The sequence below is a fragment of the Lampetra fluviatilis genome, chromosome 43 (assembly GCF_964198595.1).
Source record: "Lampetra fluviatilis chromosome 43, kcLamFluv1.1, whole genome shotgun sequence".
Lineage (NCBI taxonomy): Eukaryota > Metazoa > Chordata > Hyperoartia > Petromyzontiformes > Petromyzontidae > Lampetra > Lampetra fluviatilis.
In genome coordinates this window covers 8,577,681-8,598,197 of record NC_136317.1, presented here as the reverse complement: position 1 = coordinate 8,598,197, position 20,517 = coordinate 8,577,681, and the positions used below count along the sequence as shown (strand labels likewise).

The 20,517-nt window shown below is 50.2% G+C and overlaps 2 protein-coding genes and 1 long non-coding RNA gene across 5 annotated transcripts in view; 1 reads left to right on the top strand and 2 right to left on the bottom strand.

The window, feature by feature from the left end:
• Window positions 1–1,907: 1,907 nt before the first annotated feature.
• On the bottom strand, window positions 1,908–11,648 carry LOC144947105 (uncharacterized). The gene is made up of 2 exons (XR_013639975.1): window positions 10,221–11,648; window positions 1,908–2,163 (listed from the first exon to the last, which is right to left on the bottom strand). It is a non-coding gene; the product is annotated as an uncharacterized LOC144947105 (long non-coding RNA).
• On the bottom strand, window positions 2,194–4,311 carry LOC144946905 (uncharacterized). Its single transcript, XM_078875972.1, has 4 exons — window positions 3,859–4,311; window positions 2,639–2,772; window positions 2,328–2,550; window positions 2,194–2,198 (listed from the first exon to the last, which is right to left on the bottom strand). Exons 2-4 carry the CDS (start codon window positions 2,753–2,755, stop codon window positions 2,194–2,196), a joined length of 345 nt encoding a protein of 114 aa, XP_078732098.1. The 5' UTR covers window positions 2,756–2,772; window positions 3,859–4,311.
• LOC144947104 (N-alpha-acetyltransferase 15, NatA auxiliary subunit-like) overlaps window positions 10,058–20,517 on the top strand; it is a 57,953-nt gene continuing 47,493 nt past the window's right edge. For all 3 annotated transcript variants that reach the window (XM_078876308.1, XM_078876309.1, XM_078876306.1), the window contains exons 1-2: window positions 10,058–10,164; window positions 20,174–20,258. In XM_078876308.1, coding sequence (XP_078732434.1) covers window positions 10,105–10,164; window positions 20,174–20,258 — 145 coding nt within the window. In that variant the 5' untranslated portion in view covers window positions 10,058–10,104. The remainder of the gene's footprint in view (window positions 10,165–20,173; window positions 20,259–20,517) is intronic.

Below are 20,517 nucleotides of genomic sequence, written 5' to 3'. Positions count from 1 at the left end.
TCTGCACCTGATTGGGTTCAGTGGTGACGTTGTCCTGCTCTATTTAAGACCGGAAGCAGGTGATTGCTTCACTATTCTTTCAAATCGCCCGATGATGTTGGATGTAATTACCAGCAAAACGGCGCACTCAGATTGTAAACGTTGTGGATTTACTCTGCAAAACACCGGTTGGCTGAAATAATAACTAATTGGCGTTTTGTTTACGTGACAAATCCCTTGCAAATTGGTTGTGTGGAGTGGTAGAGGGCTACGACGCATTTATACTTACACGATCTAACCTAAAAACCTTTATTATGAATAATATTGGTTGCGAAAGCCTACATGTTAAATTCGACGCTGCTGGTACGATTTTTCGTTTTATGCAGGACTCATTTACACTGCCACATTGCTTTGTTTTACCAAATTCAGTTTTCAAATAAACTCCACGTTCATTTAACCACCTCTATTTCACGAGTGACCTCGCTCCGCTTTCAATAACTAGCCGAGTTCCGTCAACCTTCTGTGATGTTTCCCAGCTGTGTGCCTCCAGCGGAGCTCTCCAGGTGCATTGCGACCTTGTGCATGACTTTTTTTTTAGCTCGTTTACCCAGCTTTGGGAGCTTCCACTCCCGATTCTCGCGTTTTCACATCAAATCCCACCGCACGTTAGATTGTATCACTAACTACTAGTGGTGGTCACCCCCCTATGCCTTTGTTTCTACCAAAGTTTTGAGAAACATTATAATGCCCGGTGAATACCTTTTGGTTAAAGGGTGAATCCCTTCAAATATCAATGGAGCCTCTTTCTGCACGTCGACATAGCCCCTTGCCATCTGAGATTAGAGCATGGCTTTAATTTCACGGAGTCAAAGGCTTTCTCATAGTCTGCAAGGGCCGGGACAAGGTTACGTCATAGTTGGTCTCTTCAAGAACTAGATTTTTAACTTGAACGGGCATGTCAGTATAAAACCTTCATAAAACAGGTAGGAACACCAGGTTCCACACTGCCCACCAGGGATTATTTGTCTGTCTGTCGTGCATAGCCACGCCCTCGATTTGTATTTCGGGCGGGCTCAGCACCACGTGACGCGCCACTCCACGCAGCTTGCGCCACGTGACACGGATCGCACGAATGCGCTGTCCAACCAAGTTCCTACCTGCCCACTCCGAAGGAACGTGTTCACTCATCAGGTGTGAGGTTGACCGCTTTATTATTCCGTTATTTTCTTTCCAAGCTCTGCCTATGCGCCACAAACAGAAAAGGAAGTGTTACCCCTATTTCTATAGAAGAAGCCCATTCCTGTGGAGGGAGCTGGTAGGAACGTTGGGTTGCTCGGTCAATGGCCAGGGTCAACGGCGGCGTGGTGTATTCCGCAAATATGCCCAACTGTGAGGGCGGGCACAAGCCGGCGTGAGTAGGTTAAACGTTGAGTTTTATAAGGGCACCACGGGATGACCAGCCTCTCCCCACCCAGCCCCACCCCTCCCTCCCACCCCCCACCCTCCCCACCCAGCCCCTCCCCATCCTCCCCACCCCAACCTCGCCACCCAGCCCCTCCCAACCCAGCCTCTCCCCACCCTCCCCACCCAGCCCCTCCCTGCACGACGGACACAATAATCCCCTGTGGGCTGGTGTAACCAGGAGGTTCCTACCAGTATTAAATATATTCCATAGATGTACCAGTTCTCGGGGAGCTAATAATTGGGTGTCAAGTTCCACATATCACGAACCTGTTTTTAAACAGAACAAAGCCCGATTCTCCTAACATCTGTGAGGATAGTGCCACGCTCGTTGCTCCTTTTGGGCCAAGCAAACCCAGCGATCCATGAAGCCCACCGCCATTGCCAGTAACCCAATTTGCATCACAAGAGCCAACCACAGGTCGCTGGTTCCCAACTTCACACGCATGATTCACCAAGACCAGGACCAGCTTGCCAGCGTTTTTATTATTCATCTAATTTTAAGGGATTTATTTCGGTTCGTCAGCAGAAATGGACAAGCCACAGGGCCCCCTGGTGGGGATCACGTGCTCCTGGAACGGGGCATGGCCGACCACGAGGTTCCTCGTCCATGCGGCCATGAGCGGTTGGAAGTCCACGCTGCCGCCTTGGTTCTCGTGAAGATCCCCCATCATCTTGCGCATTTCATCCAGGTCGCAGGCGTCGTGATAGCTGGAACAGTTTCTGTTACAGGCAACGCACCAATCACTCTGCTCAGACTGCATCAACAAGAATGAAGATGCTATGGTGGCCATCAAAAGCCCAATCGCAATCAACCCCTAGCAGTGGGTACGCGCGCTCAGTCGTTCGATCCACGGACCCAGAGCCACGGACCCAGAGCCACGGACCCAGAGCCACGGACCCAGAGCCACGGACCCAGAGCCACGGACCCAGAGCCACGGACCCAGAGCCACGGACCCAGAGCCACGGACCCAGAGCCACGGACCCAGAGCCACGGACCCAGAGCCACGGACCCAGAGCCACGGACCCAGAGCCACGGACCCAGAGCCACGGACCCAAGCGCCGCCTAGAACCTTCGCGGATCCAGGTCCCGGTCTCCAAACCGACCGGCTGCGCGAGGAGAGACGGTCAGTGACGCTCACGGCTCGAGAAACGCGTGCGTAGTGTAGCCGCCGAGCGGAGCCCACAGGAAACCCACCACCAGGTAGGGCCGTATGTGCTTCACGAGCAGATTCTGCAGCGCGTGCTTCCTCATGGAGACGCTCCCCGCGCCTCCTTCACAGTTGGCGCAGAATTCGCGCACGAAGATGTCCATCACAGCGATCAGATCCTCTATGGCGGCGGCAGACGAAGGCATCACGAGTCTTTCAATGAACACACGTACATTCATTACACAATGATGAAGCTAGATCACCCGTACAGCCTTTCTACCGATAATCTCTTCAAGGCCAGCACACCACACTGGGTGGGTGGCCTGCACTATGCCCGGTCACTTATCTGCTAAGTGGTGAAGTTTACAACCACACCACGTCCGCATTTGCGGCCGAGTCGACCTAAGGAAGGCCCAGGACTAGACAACTGATACCCTACCACTCGGATCTCAGGATGTACACAGTAGTGTGCAATCCATACGGTTTAACGGAGTAGGGACCCTACAAAACACGAGTATTGCGTTCAGGGGAAGACAAGAGCCGCGAGATTCAATGGCTTCACAAATCAGGAGCCAAACTTTTGAGCAGATGCCTCCGTCTCACCCCAATGCTCGAGTATAAGAAGCATAAATAAACTCCTTTAAACATTTTTTTTTAAACAACGGTTTTATTTTAAAGTGCACTCAAAAGTAAAAAAATAACTTTTTTCAGCCGTCACCAGCTGATTAGAATATTATTTTACATTTGTAACTCAAAATAAAACCGTGGGGTGCTCCTTGCATTTTTGTATGCATAATGAGTTGCTTTATAATTTTAGAGTTTGATAAAGGTGTATTTGCATGATAGAATGTATGTATGGAAATAATTTTTAGTAGAAGGAAAAATGTTGATAATGATGTCATTTAACTTTGCGATGAAGTGTAGAACATTTACAAGTGTTTTGAGTATAATTATTATTTCCGTATGAGGTAGCTCTTTCTACTCGTATCCGTCTTGAACTGCTTTTTTAAGAACAGTTGACTGCAAAGTGATCAAAAGTGTACCTAAACCAGTGGTTCTTAACCTTGTTGGAGGTACTGAACCCCACCAGTTTCATGTGCATTCACCGAACCCTTCTTAATTGGAAAATAAAATGATTTTTCAAATTCAAAACATAGGTATGTGTTTTACTGGTGCACAAAATGAACTGTGCATCAACATCACTGTGTTCAAAGAACAAAACCAGCAAACATGATTTTCACACAAAAAAATAATAATGAATACTTACTGCAAATCAGTGTGACTTCTGCTGTTGCCTTTCAGAGACCAGTTCAGAAATGCGCGGCTTCACCCTGGCAAGTGCCACTCTCATGTCATTTTCGCAACAAAGTCTGTTCCTTTTCTTTGTTTTTATGTCCAGCATCCTCGAAAAGGATTGCTCGCAAAGATATGTTGTAACAAACGGTATGGAAATCTCTAGGGCTTTCTTAGCAATAACAGGGTACGTTACCATTTGTTGACACCAAAACGTTGAGAGCGTTGTTGTTCTGAAGAGTTGCTGTTGAACCTGGCTCTGCTGAATTTCAATGATTTCGTCGAGGTATTCATCATTGACATCTGCTGTCTCAACACTAAACGTGAACGGCTGTCTCACCCATGCTGGATATGACTCTCTTGTAGGGAAGTATCCGTCGAGAGACTTTGCAAGCTCATCTAAGTGCATGGCAATTGCTTGCTTCAGTTCCGCGGGTACAGAAATGTTTCCGATTCCAGATACATCTTCGATCTTACTTACATAGTCGTCCAGCAGGGGAAAGTTTGCGAAGTTATCGTTCTCTGTTCATCGTTTCCATAATGGTAGCTTTTTTTGAAAAGCCGTCAGGTTTTCTTCCGCTTCAATGATGTTGACTCCACCGCCCTGCATCTGATGATTGAGATGATTGAGAGCTGCGAAGATATCAGCCATGTACGCTAAAATGAGAATGAACTCAGAATTTTTGAAGCAATATGCATGACAATGTTGGTGCTATTGCAAAAACAGGGCTAATTCCACACGCATGGCAAAAACACGATTCAGCACCTGTCCCCGGGATAATCACCGAACGTTAGAATGGTACAGAAGTACCTCGAATTCAGAGCCCATTTCTTTACACAGCTCACTGAAGATGCGGTGCCTCAGAGCACTATTTCGCACATAGTTCACGCATTCCACTACAATTTTTAATACTTCTGTCAGTTTTGGAGGCAAGGTTTTGGTTGCCAACGCATGCCTGTGCAGAATACAATACGTAACAATGATGTGTGGTGCATCGGCTTTCACTAGCGCACCAAAACCAGACTTTCTTCCCAGCATGACTGGAGCTCCGTCCGAACAAACTGTAGAAACCATATCCCACGAAAGATTGTTGTCTTTGAAGAAGTCATCCACAAGTTTCTTCACATCGGCTGCCTAAGTTGTTGTTGTAAGAGGCTTACAAAATAAAAAAAATCTTCCTTTATCACGTCGTCTTTCACATAGCGCACGAATACAGCAAGCTGGCTTAGATTGGAAACGTCTGTGGTCTCGTCGAGTTGCAGGCTGAATTTTGCCGGGCTTGAAAGCAGATCTGCAACTACTTGAGCCAAGATGTCTTTGCTCATGTCCTCTATTCTGTCGCTGATGGTGTCATTTAAAAGATGAATTTGGGATAACTTAACTTCAGCCGCTTTTCCCAGCATGATATTCGCCATCTTCAACACAGCTGGTTTTATGAGTGTTTCACCAATGGTGTGTGGTTTGCCCTGCTTTGCGATCAGGTAAGCAACTTCGTACGATGCTGTGAGGATCGGTTTGTTGATGGGTACAAAGCCGAGAACAGGCAGAGTAGCCTTTTCATCGAATCTGGCTCTCTTCACCTTGAATTCAGCGAGCGTTGTGTTCTTGTATTCCCCATCTCCATGCAGCTTAAGGAAGTGTTCCCTTAGTTTTGCCGGTGCTAGACTAGAATTGCTCAACTTGGCATTGCAAATCATGCAGTTAGGACGCTGACTCCAATCACGTTCCGTTATACATGTGAATCCATATTGTACATATTCGTCCGACCACTTTCTTGTTTTGCTCAACATAGTTAGTATGAAGGGATTAAAATATTAAGAAAGAAATCACGCGACGTACCATCACGACAGTCACAAGTCGACTACCGAGCGCACCAAATTCCCTGCAGCACAGATAGGCCAAGCGATATAACGTGATCACTTGCAGCCAATGATGGCCAAGCCGGACGTGTCATCACGAATCATATGAGTCGGGTGTGTGTCTTAACCTCCACCGAACCCCTGAGACTGACTCACCGAACCCCTGGGGTTCGATCGAACCCAGGTTAAGAACCACTGACCTAAACCCATTGTTTTCTGAACTTCCTATGGCAACTTCTATGATCAGTCAGAGTATATTAGTTTAACACGTAGGCTTTCGGTACTAAAAAATTGTAAATGTTATGGTTTCACGCTTCAACATGACCGGTGGGCTAAAGCAGTGAACTATTTGTCTTTTGTCAACGTGACACTTTTTTACAGATTGGCCGTGTCGGGTGGTGGAGGGTTACGACACATTTATAAATAACGCGATCTAAACCCAAAAACGTTGATTATGAACAGAGCATATTAGTCGAAGGGAAGACAAGTACATAAATTACATGTACATGTAATTACTATATATAGATAATGCAATCGATGTTTGCTTTATCCGATAATATAATAAAAGCGTAGATTTGGTTCAAATTATGCTGAAGGTATTTGTCAAGTATTTGTAATTGTAATTATTTAGCTATTGCTTATGATTTGTTAATGTTCCTATCATAATCAAGTCGACATGTGCGTTTCAATTGCTTCAAATACGTATTACTGATGTTGTAAAGTTTTTACTTTTGGTAAGTAAAATTTGCTCGTCGAGATTTGCAGATGAATGGTGAACTTTGTATTATAATTTAAGACTAGGATTTTTATTATTTATAAGTGAAATTCCATATAAGGCATATTCTACATTGCTTAGGACCTTACACCTTACCTTTTTCTAGTGATATCAGATACCACTCCCTTCATATTGTGAGCCTTTAGTTTACAAAGGAACGCTACAAGCCATTTCATATTATACTTAGTTCCAACTCCTCAAAAGCTAAATATTACAATTTTAGCATGGAATAGTTTAGATGATTCCAAACGTGCTACTAACACAAAAGCATCTAAACCAACAAAGTGCCATAATGAGATTGGTAAGAGCAAATAGAGATAACCCTATATTCTTGGTTCTTTCGGTAAAGTCACGTAGAAGGGAAAAATAAAATAATACAAATATAAAACAATAAAAATTCTCACGTTTCGACTGCAACACAAGCAATCATCATCAGGTGTGATCAGGTGTGATGATTGCTTGTGTTGCAGTCTAAACGTCGTGAGAATTTGTATTGTTTTATATTTATATTATTTTATTATTTCCCTTCTACGTGACTTTACCGAAAGAACCAAGAATATGAATCCCTGCAGTCACGAAAGCTTTAAATAAATAAATAAAAGAGATAACCCTGCTATATAATTGGAAATCTAATAGTATTTTGTCATGATATTGACTACCATGTGTTGATAATTATATTTAGCTATTTTTGGTCATCGATTAGGATTATAGTGATATTAAAGAAGCACCCCATGGTTTTATTTTTAGCTACAAATGTAAAATACTATTCTGATCAGCTGGTGACGGCTGAAAAAAAGTTATTTTTAACTTATGAGTGCAAGTATTTTTAAAATTTTTGTCTTAATTTTAACAATGATTTTTCACAAGGAATATTGTTTGATACTTTTTTGAAATACTTGCAAAAAATAGACTCAATCTAAGACTAAGTCTACTTCTTTTGTGGACCTTACCTTTTATAGTGCGATCCGAGAGCACTGTTCTTAACTGGATACATTGCCTTGATGTTGTTTGCAACGTACTCAACCATATTTGTGTATATAAGATGGTGAGACACAAATCGAGTTTCTTAACTTGATTGATGATTTTTTACGTTATCAATTTTTGGTAACGCTTCATTATAGCATGGTTAGTTTTAGGTTGTCCAAATCTTCATTTGAATGTCCATCCAGCGAGCGAACACAACTTTAGGTAACATATGCGTGACCTGCTTCGAAGAGTTTTGATCCCAAGTACACAACTGCATGATCCACTGTACATCCTTGCATTTTGTGTAGTGTCGATGGCCATGATATAATTAGTCGCAGCATTCTTCGTTCAGCTGTACCATAGCCACGAATAGCAGGGAACTGAACTTATTTCGGCTTAATTTGGTTTGCGTCGTCCTTGCCAAAGTCTATTGCAACTATTTCAGGTATTTTTCTTTTGTGCAATTGTGCACAACTAGGAATAGGGCAAGTGATTTTTAGGATATATCCAACAGCCCCATTTACAAATCCTTTCGATACATCAATGTTGGATCTTAACATGACTTTGGCTCCTATAAATATTAGCAATTCACGTGGCAAGCCTCTAGTCTTATTGATGTCCTTTGGAATGATTGTTTATTTCGATATTTTCAACATTCATAATCAACGTTTTTGGGTTTAGATCGCATTATTTATAAATGTGTCGTAATCCTTCACCACCCGACACAGCCAATCAGTAAAAAAGTGTCACGTTGACAAAAGACAAATAGTTCACTGCTTTAGCCCACCGGTGTGTTGAAGCGTAAAACCATCTCCCGATGATGCTGGATGCAATTACCAGCGAAACGTCGTACTCAAATTGAAAATGTTGTGGTTTTACGCTTCAACACACCGGTGGGCTAAAGCAGTGAACTATTTGTCTTTTGTCAACGTGACACTTTTTTACTGATTGGCCGTGTCGGGTGGTGGAGGGTTACGACATATTTATAAATAACGCGATCTAAACCCAAAAACGTTGATTATGAATGTTGGTCGCGAAAGCCTACGTGTTAAATTTTCAACATTTCTTGCGGCATCCACTAATTGATCTTGTGCTGGTATTGTGTACATAGGGGTCTTAAGAGCTCTGAAGTATTGAAGCAATGCTTCATTATGAGCATGACCTTGATTCTTCATTGATTAGTTTCGCAGAGCTTTATCTATGGCAAACTCTCCAATTGGTTGTTTAAGATGTCTGCTTTCCAATACTCCGAAATGCTCAGCTCTCATTTCTCCGACTCGCCGTGCATTCAATACAGTGATGAATGTATTATCACCCTTGTTGTCTCATATTTGCTTTAAGCTCGCACAGTGTGAATAATCTCCATAGATGAGTGGCTGTAACACTTACTACCCAGGAACAAAAACTGTTACATCGTGTCATCAGCGTGTAGCAATGGAGCGAGGAGGCTTCGTCGGCTCGCCACCAGCAGCTCTTCTGGACTTGGTCGAGATGACTCTGCCTGCTGACGTTTGCTTTGCGGCATCCAACAGTGTACACACACGTGTGTACACCTTCGTAAACACATGTTTACGCCTTCTTAAACACGTGTGTACACACCTACGTTAACACAAATAGCCCCCCCCCCACCTGCGATAGCCTTTTAACAGACTGTTGGGGCAAGTGCTGTGAGAGAACACATATGAAGGCCTGTACTGCACAAGAAGGGGGTGGGTGGCTAGCACCACGCCCGGCCGCCTTTGTCTCCCCAGTGTCGATGCTAACACACCACACTGGGTACACATTTGAGGCTGAGTCGACCTAGGGAAGGCCCATGACCAGTTCAGATAATCGTCATTGGTGTTGGCCGTGATCGGGAATCGAACTCGGGTCACCGGGTTGGTAGCGCAGCACACTAACCACTACACCACCGCTCCCTACACACACACACAGCACACTAACCACTACACCACCGCTCCCTACACACACACACAGCACGCTAACCGCTACACCACCGCTCCCTACACACACACACAGCACACTAACCGCTACACCACCGCTCCCTACACACACACAGCACACTAACCACTACACCACCGCTCCCTACACACACACACAGCACACTAACCACTACACCACCGCTCCCTACACACACACACAGCACGCTAACCGCTACACTATCGCTCCCCACACGCAGTGCAAAAACAACCGCTGCCATTCACCACGAAGTGGCGGTTACGTCACCACAGCGTTTGTGCCAGGCCATGTGCACGTTAAGGCCACGTGAAGTGTCGAACGCCCACTGGCGTCTGGCAGGAGGACACAGTGTACGCACACACACACACGCATGTACGTACACACGCGCGTGTACCCATACAGTGTGTACACACAGTGCGTGCACGTACACAAAACACGTACACACGCGCGTGTACAGAGTGCGTGCACACACGAGTATACACGCACACACGCAGTGTACACACGCACACACGCAGTGTACACACGCACACACGCGTGTACACGCACACAAGGTGCACACACGCGTGTACACACACACACACGCAGTGTGCACGCGCGTGTACACACACACGCAGTGTGCACGCGCACGCGCCGTAGGATTTTCTGTGGCGCGAGGCGACGGCCATGGACGCGGAGGCCGCGGCTCTGCCCAGCAGGGAGGCGGCGCTCTACGGCCAAATCCTGGTGAGGCTCCCTCAACACCCCCTCGTCGTCCCCTCATCAAACCCCCCCCCTCACACCTCGTCATCGTATTTCATATTCCCACACCTCCTCTCGTCTTCCTCACTGCCGGTCTCGCGTTCCGTGTCCTCTCATCCAGCCGCGCTCTCTCCTCTCCCTCGGCGGCATCCCCCAATCGCGATCTTCTTGCCTCCTCTGTCATCTCGCATCGTCCCTACGCACCCTTCATCTCGCCTCGTCTCTGCTCATCTCTCTTCTATGACGATTATCTCTCTCCTCCTCGCCCCGAATGTCTCCTCGTCATCTCCACCACTCTCATCTCCATTCATTCCGTCTCCCGCGGCACCTCCTCTCATTCCCCTCGTCTCTCATTCCTCCCGCTTCCTACCCCTCGCCTCTCGTTCCCTCCCCTCAGTCTCCTCGTCTCTCCGCCTCTCGTCTGCGGGCATGGTCACAGTTCGCAACAAACGAGTGACGGTGTGGGCTGATGCGTGTGATAGTGTGGGTTGGTGTGTGTGTGTGATGGTTCTGGGTTGGTGTGTGTGTGATGGTGTGGGTTGGTGTGATGGTGTGGGCTAGTGTGTGATGGTGGCAGGCTAGTGTGAACAGGTCGTGGGCATCCCCTAGGTCGACTCAGACTTACATTAGTTCCTCGTGCTCTATGTAAACAGCACTGAGGAGACAAAGGCGGTCGGGCGTGGTGCTGGCCACCTCCCCCCTCATGTACCGTAACGGCCTTCATCGGTAGTCACAAACAGCACTGATCACAGCTGTGGTTTAAAGGCTACCCTGGGGATTTGTGTCTATTTTTATAAATGGTGCAAGTGATGTGTGTACATATATTTGAACAAGTCCGTGTTGATTGCTGAAGGCCTGGAGCATAGACGTTGGGGCATAGAGGTACAGTACAACAATGGCGTTCGCTGCACTGCCCACCGCTGACAAACCTCTCAAATGCGTTTAGTACCGTGTCCTGACAAGGTTCTGGGGAGAACACGGATATCACGTGTGGGGTGGTTATTGCATATGTAGTGGTGGTGTTGACGTGCGCCGACAGTGACAGTGATGGATCACGGGGCGGCGCGGCGTGGGTGGTGAGGCGCGCAGAGAGGTGGGAAAACAGGATCGTAGCCAGCGCCCAGTGATTGGTCAAATAGGATGGGTGCTCTCAGCGACGTCCGCAGGTGGGGTATAAAGGGTGACGCGCGAGAGCACTCGTGGTTGTTAACCAGTTGAAGATCGAAGACGGAGTTGAAGACGTAGTGCCCCGAGACCCCTAGTCCCGCTGTCCTTGTAGGGACCGGGGCCCTGTGTGGCTCGGAGGCGAGACTGTGGGACCCGTGGTCCGACGCCCATGTGGGTCGGGACTGTGGGACCCATAGTCGAGACGGACACCCCGGCAGGGTGTGTCCCGAGTAGCTCAGTGGGTGTTAGTCACCCGAGTAGCTAAGTGGGTGTTGGTCACCCGAGTAGCTCAGTGGGTGTTAGTCGCCCGAGTAGCTAAGTGGGTGTTGGTCACCCGAGTAGCTCAGTGGGTGTTAGTCACCCGAGTAGCTAAGTGGGTGTTGGTCACCCGGGCAGCTCAGTGGGTGTTAGTCACCCAAGTAGCTGAGTGGGTGTTGGTCACCCGAGTAACTACGTGGGTGTTAGTCACCCGAGTAACCAAGTGGGTGTTAGTCACCCGAGTAACCAAGTGGGTGTTAGTCACCCGAGATACTACAGTGGGTGTTAGTCACCTGTGAAACGAAGTTGGTGAAACAAAGAGTGTGCTACCCGTGAAGTCGTCTCCCGCCGAGTTACTACATTACAACTGGCGTCAGAAGTAAACCTGTCTTCAAGAAGAATGGATACTAGGAAGACTACCCGTACCCACGAGCGAGATCGGGAAGACGACGGCGTACCGGAGACACCAACCTCGGGAGGAGAGGACGAGGAGTTGCCGCCGATGCAGCACTTCGCGGCGATGGCCGACGCTCCGCTCGCCTCCGACACCAGCCTACAGGACGCACACTCCCGCCTGGCGGAGTTGCTGCTCGCCGCCGCTGCAGTTTTGGCGGAGATCTCCGTTCCAGCGGGCGGAGGGACGGCTGCGGGGTTGGAGGAGGCGGCGCGGCTGGAGGGTTCCCACCAGAAGGCGCTTCGCGCCAAAAGTTTTGAAGTTGGCGCCGTTTTTGAGGGACCGCCATTGTTTGGCGGGAAGCGGGGACACCACGTGGCCGGAGATCTCCACTCAGCGCGGCCCGCGTCATCGGCGCGCACCGGAGCTCTCCAGGGTGCGACTGCTGACAGAGCCGACATTTTCTACAACCACAGTGGCGCGCGGGAAAATCGTTCCGACGACGACCGAGTCCTCCAGCAACGATTGCCCGCGCTGTCGGCGTTCAAGGCAGACGGAGGCGACTGGGGAGCCTTCCACCGAAGGTTCCTCGCACATCAAGAAATGTCGGGGTGGTCCGACACCACTGCCCTGCGCGCTCTGCCAGCGATGCTCGACGACGACGCGCTTGCAGCCTTCACATCTGCCCCAAGGTCGTCTCGCTCAACGCTCCAGGCCGCACTACACCTAATGGCTAAGGTGTTCGGCCCGCCCTCGACCTGCCGCCACCAATTCTACGATCGGCGGAAGGTGGTTGGAGAAACAACGCTCGCCTATCGCACGGCGCTGCTCGCCCTGGCGGACGCAGCTTTTCCCCGCATGGACAAGGAGGGGAAGGACGCCATGGTGACGGAGCAGCTGCTGGCGTTGGCCCACGAGTTGGGAGTCCCCATCAATGTGGCGGACGAAATGGATATCTGCTCCCTGGCGATCGCCACGAGTATTCACGCGTACGAGGTCCTCAAGCGCAAGCCGACGGTCGTCTGCAAATTGGCGGGGAACGCGGCACCGGCCGCCATGATCGCCGAGCCTCAGCCAGCTGCGGATCGGGAGCAGACCTTCGCTGTATCGCGTCCGGGGGAGTGGAGAACGGGAGGTCGTTCACCCACACGTTCATCCCGCAAGCTGGAGCAACCGAAACCTACGACGTCCCTCGTCGTCTGCTACAACTGCGGCCTTCGGGGTCACGTCGCAGCCGGGTGCCGGGCTCCGCGTCAGCGCGCCACGGGACCACGTCGGGACGACGACCAGGCCCACAAGTCATCCCAACTAAACCCGGCAAGTCGCGGCACCTCACACGCTCGGTCCACATACGCGGCACGTTCGGGTCGCCGCTTGGCGGTGGGGGGTCCGCGTCTGGGTGCCGGGGGTTCACTTCGGCGAGGGGGGTCCGTACACGGCCCGAAAGCAGTCGAATGGTCCGAATTGGCCCACAGGATAGTGGCTGCGTCGGCCGGGTCGTCCGTGGTAACGGGGTTTATTGACGGGGTTGAGGTCCGGGTGCTTGTGGACACGGGTGCGTCGGCCACTATCATTTCGGACCTTATTTATAACATTCTTCCCGTCCAAAGTCGACCCCTTCTGCCTGTGGACGTGCCATTTTATGCGGCGAATGGGGGATCCCTGGGGATCATCGGCCAGATTCGGGCGACTATTTGCATTGGTGACATCAAATTGGCGGGCCCTATTTTTGTATCATCATCGCTGGCCGTTCCTTGTTTGCTAGGTACGGACTTTTTGTCCAAAATGCCCATCAAAATTCTCATAGATCAGGCCTGCATTGAGCTTCCGTCGGGACGGCGGGTTGCGTTCTTGACGAGCCCTACCAAAATACGCACGGTTTGTGCGACGGTGCAGGCGCTGGCAACTCAGACTGTACGGGTGCCCCCGGGATCGCAAATGTTGGTACCCCTTCGGTTGAGGAAACCACTCGGGGTGGATGCGGGGGCACAGGGAGTACTGTTGGGGCCGTCTAACAGGGCCAAAAGTGGCCTCGACTTGGCGGTAGCTCAAACCATGGTGAGAGGGGACAGTGAGCCGTTCGTAATGGTCCTGAATACGGGGTCGCGGCCGGCCATAATTACGCAGGGAACGGTGCTGGCTCACGCCGCGCCGCTACCCGTTGAGGAACAGCTCGTTGCTCACGCCGATTTCAGTGTCGAGTCGCATCCTCCAAGTGATGAGGGGACAGAGTGGTTGGACTCGTTGTGTGCCGGGTCTGCTAACTTGTCCAAGGTGCAATTGGGAGCATTGAGGGGTTTGCTACTCGAGTTTGCTGACGTGTTCAGCAGACATAAGTACGATATCGGCTGCACAGACCTGTTGCGCCACCACATAGCTACGGGGGACGCGGCCCCTATTCGACAGAATCCCATCCGGCTCAGCCCAGCCGAGAAGGAGCATGTGCAGTCGGCGGTTAATGACATGTTGGCGGCCGACATCATTTCGCCCTCTTCTAGTCCGTGGGGTGCTCCTATTGTCCTAGTTAAAAAACAGGACGGGTCTTTGCGGTTCTGTGTCGATTTCCGCCGCTTAAACAAAATCTCGATGGCGGATGCGTATCCGCTCCCCAGGATGGATGAGTCGCTGGATGCCTTGGCGGGAGCACAGTTTTTTTCCACACTCGATCTGCTTTCCGGATTTTGGCAATTGCCCCTCGATAACGAATCTAAACCTAAAACCGCTTTCCGGACACCTGGTGGCCTATTTGAATTCAACCGTTTGCCCATGGGCTTACATTCCGCTCCCGCCACGTTCCAGAGGCTCATGGAATTGGTTTTGTCGGGCCTCCAATGGGACACCTGTTTGATTTACCTCGACGATATCATCGTTTTCAGCCGGACTTTTGAGGAGCACCTCCAGCGACTGAGAGCGGTGTTCCTCAGGATGCGTTCCGCTAAGCTTAAATTTAAACCGGCTAAATGTTTTCTGCTTTGGGAATCGGTCAGGTATTTGGGCCATATCGTGAGTTGTTCAGGGATCTCGACAGACCCTGCTAAGACGCACTGCGTCAGCTCATGGCCAACGCCAACCTCGGTCACGGAGGTTCGCAGCTTTATTGGATTCGCCTCCTATTACCGTCGTTTTGTCAAGCAGTTTGCCACCATAGCCAGGCCCCTGCACGCTTTGACGGCTAAGGGTGTGCGGTTTCACTGGGGGCCGGAAGAGGAGGCTGCGTTCTGCTCCCTTCGTGACGCCTTGGTGCAGGCTCCCCCCTTGTGTTACCCCGATTTCACGCAACCGTTTTTGCTTGACACGGATGCCAGCAACACGGGTATCGGGGGAGTGCTCTCACAGGTGGTCGGGGGGGTTGAACGGGTGGTCGCCTACGGTAGTAGAGTTCTTTCCCCCGCCGAACAACGCTATTGCGTGACTCGTCGTGAATTGTTAGCGATTGTGTTTTTTACACAGCAATTCAGGCCGTATCTTTACGGCCGTCATTTTACGGTTCGTACGGACCATGCGGCTCTCCAATACGCTATGCGGGTGGCGCAGCCATCCGGCCAATTGTCCCGATGGTTGGAGGTCCTTCAGGACTACCAATTCATGACGATTTACCGCAAGGGATTGCGACACTCAAATGCGGACGCCTTGTCGCGGTTGCCACCGCGCACGGACTGCGCATGTTTGCTGGGATCGGCGTGGTGTAAACCCCCGGTCACCGACCCCGCGGGAGTTGCGCTCGCCGCCACTGACACCGCGGGTGTCGACGCTCCCACGGGGAGGGACTCACTGTTATCGTTGCCCCTCATCGAGTGGGGCCGTCTCCAAATGTCCGACAGCTCCCTACTCACGCTACGTCGGAAAGTTGACGCTCCCGAGGTAGGGGATGCGCGGGTCGGTTCCTGGGTGTGCAGACAGGGCCTCTTGATGAAGTGGGACAACATGTCCCGGCGTCACGTGCTCGTTGTGCCTTTTGCTATGCGGGGTAGGGTCGTTCTGGCTGCTCATGAACGACTCATTCATCTGGGTTTTCACAAAACGCTCGCCCTAATCCAGCGAGACTATTATTGGCCGGGGATGGGTAACGACGTGGCGGACATTCTTAAGGGATGCGTAGGGTGCGCCCAAAGAAAACCGCCACCATTGGCGGCTAATCCTCCGCTGCAATCCATTCAAGTTTCGCGCACAAACGAATTGGTTGCGTTAGACATCTTGGGGCCCTTTCCTGCTACACCGAGGGGAAATAGGTTCCTGCTGGTTGGCGTAGAGTACTTCACCCGATGGCCCATGGCATGGCCACTCGCCAACCAGTCGGCTGCAGCAGTGGCGGACGCCTTTGTCCAAGGTTATGTTTTGGACAAGGGCGCCCCCGAACGCTTGCTGACGGATCAAGGGAAGAATTTTTCGAGCGTTTTGTTGCGCGAGGTGTGCGACCTGTTGGGTACAAAGAAAGTGCGTACTTCCCCGTACCACCCGCAGACTGACGGGATGGTTGAACGTCTGAACAGGACGATTACGTCTATGCTGTGCCAACAGGTCTGCGACGATCAGGTTGATTGGGACTTACAGGTGCCGGGGGTACTCGCGGCCTATCGAATGGCCCCTCATGCGGCGACAGGATTTTCCCCATTTTTTCTTATGTATGGGCGGGAGGCCGATCCGGCCATGGACGTCCAACTGGGGATTTCCCAGCCACGTGCAAAATCTAAATTGGCAGACCACATCAAATTTAATATCGCCAAATTGGCTGAAGCGCGGGAGGCGGCGAGATTGAATTCGCGGTCTCGGCAAATCGCGAACGAGAGATTGCATGGACGGAGGGTGCATACGCACGATTGGAAACCAGGCGATAAGGCCTGGCTGCATTGTCCACATGCACCGTTGGCTACGTCCCCCAAATTGTTGAGACCTTGGAGGGGACCGGTGGAAATTGTGCGGGTTGCACGACCCCAGAGTATACAGATTAAATGGGGAAAACGCCGTTGGTACGTCCACCCCTCCCGACTGAAACCCTATGCGGCACCGTGTGACCCCGTTCTGTGCCGTAACGACCGGGCGTGTGATGTGACCGTCGACTCGGGGAGGGATGTGTCGCAGGCTGATCCTCACGTGTCTCCACCTGACCCACCCCCAGGTGTCTCGGACCTGACGGCTGCTGACCGTCGGGAACCGGAACCCCGCGGCACGCGCGGATCCCCGATGCCTGGCCCATGTCTTCCTGAACTGCCGGCACCACCGGACGGTCAACCGCGTCTGGTGCCGTACGACGGACCGGCAAGGCGGACTCGGGCTAGGGCACAACACTTTTCATGAAGACATTTTTCAACCATGAGCTCGCCCAGTGTTCCCCCTCTGCCGGGGTAATGTCCCGTTCTAGGGACGCTCGGAAAGAATGGGACGCTGCATACACATTTGGTATTGTCACTCGCCGGATTGTACATATTGTTCTGTTGTTGTAGTGGCATTGGTTGATGGTTACGGATGGCAGTGTTCGCGTTGTGTTGTGTTGTTACGTTGGTTGTTGTTCTTGTTGTTGTGTTACGGGGCACACAGGGGGGAGGGGGTGTTGTATATTTTTATAGCAGCCGGGTCGGCTGCGAGCTATGTGGTAGGGGGTGATGTAGTGGTGGTGTTGACGTGCGCCGACAGTGACAGTGATGGATCACGGGGCGGCACGGGGTGCAGGGTTGGGCACGCGTTGTGGGCGTGGTGTGGACGCGCGCGCCGGGAGTGACAGATGACGGGGCGGCGCGGCGTGGGTGGTGAGGCGCGCTGAGAGGTGGGAAAACAGGATCGTAGCCAGCGCCCAGTGATTGGTCAAATAGGATGGGTGCTCTCAGCGACGTCCGCAGGTGGGGTATAAAGGGTGACGCGCGAGAGCACTCGTGGTTGTTAACCAGTTGAAGATCGAAGACGGAGTTGAAGACGTAGTGCCCCGAGACCCCTAGTCCCGCTGTCCTTGTAGGGACCGGGGCCCTGTGTGGCTCGGAGGCGAGACTGTGGGACCCGTGGTCCGACGCCCATGTGGGTCGGGACTGTGGGACCCATAGTCGAGACGGACACCCCGGCAGGGTGTGTCCCGAGTAGCTCAGTGGGTGTTAGTCACCCGAGTAGCTAAGTGGGTGTTGGTCACCCGAGTAGCTCAGTGGGTGTTAGTCGCCCGAGTAGCTAAGTGGGTGTTGGTCACCCGAGTAGCTCAGTGGGTGTTAGTCACCCGAGTAGCTAAGTGGGTGTTGGTCACCCGGGCAGCTCAGTGGGTGTTAGTCACCCAAGTAGCTGAGTGGGTGTTGGTCACCCGAGTAACCAAGTGGGTGTTAGTCACCCGAGATACTACAGTGGGTGTTAGTCACCTGTGAAACGAAGTTGGTGAAATAAAGAGTGTGCTACCCGTGAAGTCGTCTCCCGCCGAGTTACTACATTACACATACACTTATATCTAAATAAGTAATACATTTTTAAAACACGCTGTAATGACATGTACCGTACTAGTAATGGAAGAAATCCACGACTCCAGGAAGTGGACCCGAAGCTTGCCATAACGTAAAGGACCGTGGCCAATTACAGCCAACGTCAGTGGAGCGTGGACAATTAGACCCAAGCCGAAACATAACATATAAAAAATTATGTTTTAGAATATGTTTTTTTAATGCTAGAATATAGTATTGTCATCAGTAAGACATAAGTATACCAAGTTTGCAGTCGATACCACATTGGGAAGTGGGTAAAAATTGAGTTACAAGATTTGAGGATACGACAACAACGACAAGAACAACAACAACAACAGGCAGAGTGAGTTAAATAAAAGCGTGTAATAAAAGCGTGTTACCCCTGGCACCCCACCACTAGAAGGGGAGTCGAGCCAGTTGCGCAATAGGGCAGCAGGCAATGGAGGTAAGATTTTCTATTTCCGTACGGCTGATGTAGATGCAGAGCAACAACTACAATTTCACATTCAGGTGGTCAGGCCCAGATAACGGCGTCAGGAGCAGAGGAGAGTATTGCTGTGGCGATGTCTCCCTCAAATTTGTGGATCGGGTATTGCGTCGTTAGAAGTTGTACGAGCTTGTTTGCCCGTCCTAGGACGGAAGCTGTAATGTTTACAAAAAAAAATTGAGCAGAATATAAATGTATCTTGTGTAAATTTAATGGCAGTGAATCTTGCACGAAAGTATGTCATCAAACACTTCACTGTATTTCACTGTAGCGCTGTATTAATGGCAGTGAATCTGGCACAAAACGAAGTCATAAAATACCTCACTTCATGTCACTGTAGCACTGTATATAACTGACCAATTTGTTCAAATTCACTGCTCTGATACTTTATTCTCTTCTGCTTTCAGTTGCTGGGGTTGAATAAATAGGAATTTGATACAATATATGGCAAAATCACCGAGAGATGTCTATTTCACCATAATATAGAAGCATAAATTAGGCTTACCTTTTGTCTCAAGTGCTGAAGAAATAAATAAAGACACCAAATCCACTTTGTTGCTACGTAGAATTATTTATTAGATTCACTTTCAATAAAGAAACGTCAAACTTAAAGCGAATTTGCGAAAAAAATAATTTCCACTCGCCCTTCTGCGTGAGTGTAGAAATTCACCCACTCATTAATATGAATAACGGGGGGGGGGGCATGTGGAATGACGTCACGCATGTTACACACAAACAGACATTCTTGGCTCATTATAGTAGTAATGGTCTGTCCTGGATGACCATCCCAATGAGTGGGGCAGGAAATGGATTCCAGGAGGGAAGTCCCCAGGACGAACAAAGAAGAGCAGAAGGAAGAGAGAAGGAGGAGTACTGGGCAGGAAGTGGAGGAGGAGGGGGAAGAGGGGGAGACGGAATGACGGTGCCAAGATGTTGAAGATGAGAGGATGATGATGAGAGGGAGAGAAGAGAGGGAACAGAGAGAAGGAAGGAGTGATCAAAGTGAGCTGAATGATGCACAGAGGTCGGGGAGAGGGAAGATGCAGAGTTGGCGTGGCCACACAAGTCTGTCCAGAAGCCTTGATATGGGTTAGAAAGACCGTATAGAAGTGTGTTTCATTGATAACATCCGTCACTGTGGTGGATCATGTTTCATTGGCATCACAGCACTCACGGTCTCTGTCTCCCTGTTCGCATCTCCTTATCTGCATCTCGCTCTCTGCGTCACCCTCACTGTGTCTTCCTCTCCGTGTCTCGCAGAAATGCTACGAGAAGACCCAGTACAGGCTTGGTCTTAAGTTATGCAACCAGATCCTGGCGAACCCACAGCTCGCTGAGCACGGAGGTGACCTGGGTTCTACACTGACGATCCACACAGCTTTAACATTGAAAATCATCGTAACATGTGGAGAGATTTTTTTTACCTAATCGGCAAACTTGCTGGGAAAATACAATGAATGAAGCGTTTGTTAATTTTGTTCGTACAATCAACATTCCATGTTTCACAGTAAAATTATATTTTAAGGGGTTAACTGCAGTGTTTCCTGTGACAGCATAATTAAAGTCGAGGTTGATGTGTATGATATATGCTGGAAATGTTTATA

Bases quoted from the DNA above. Each gene is read 5' to 3' on its own strand.
- LOC144946905 (XM_078875972.1), bottom strand. From the start codon at position 2,755: ATGGACATCTTCGTGCGCGAATTCTGCGCCAACTGTGAAGGAGGCGCG. The intron at 2,551-2,638 runs GTGGGTTTCCTG...CTCCTCGCGCAG, and splicing joins ACATACGGCCCTACCTGGTG to CCGGTCGGTTTGGAGACCGG.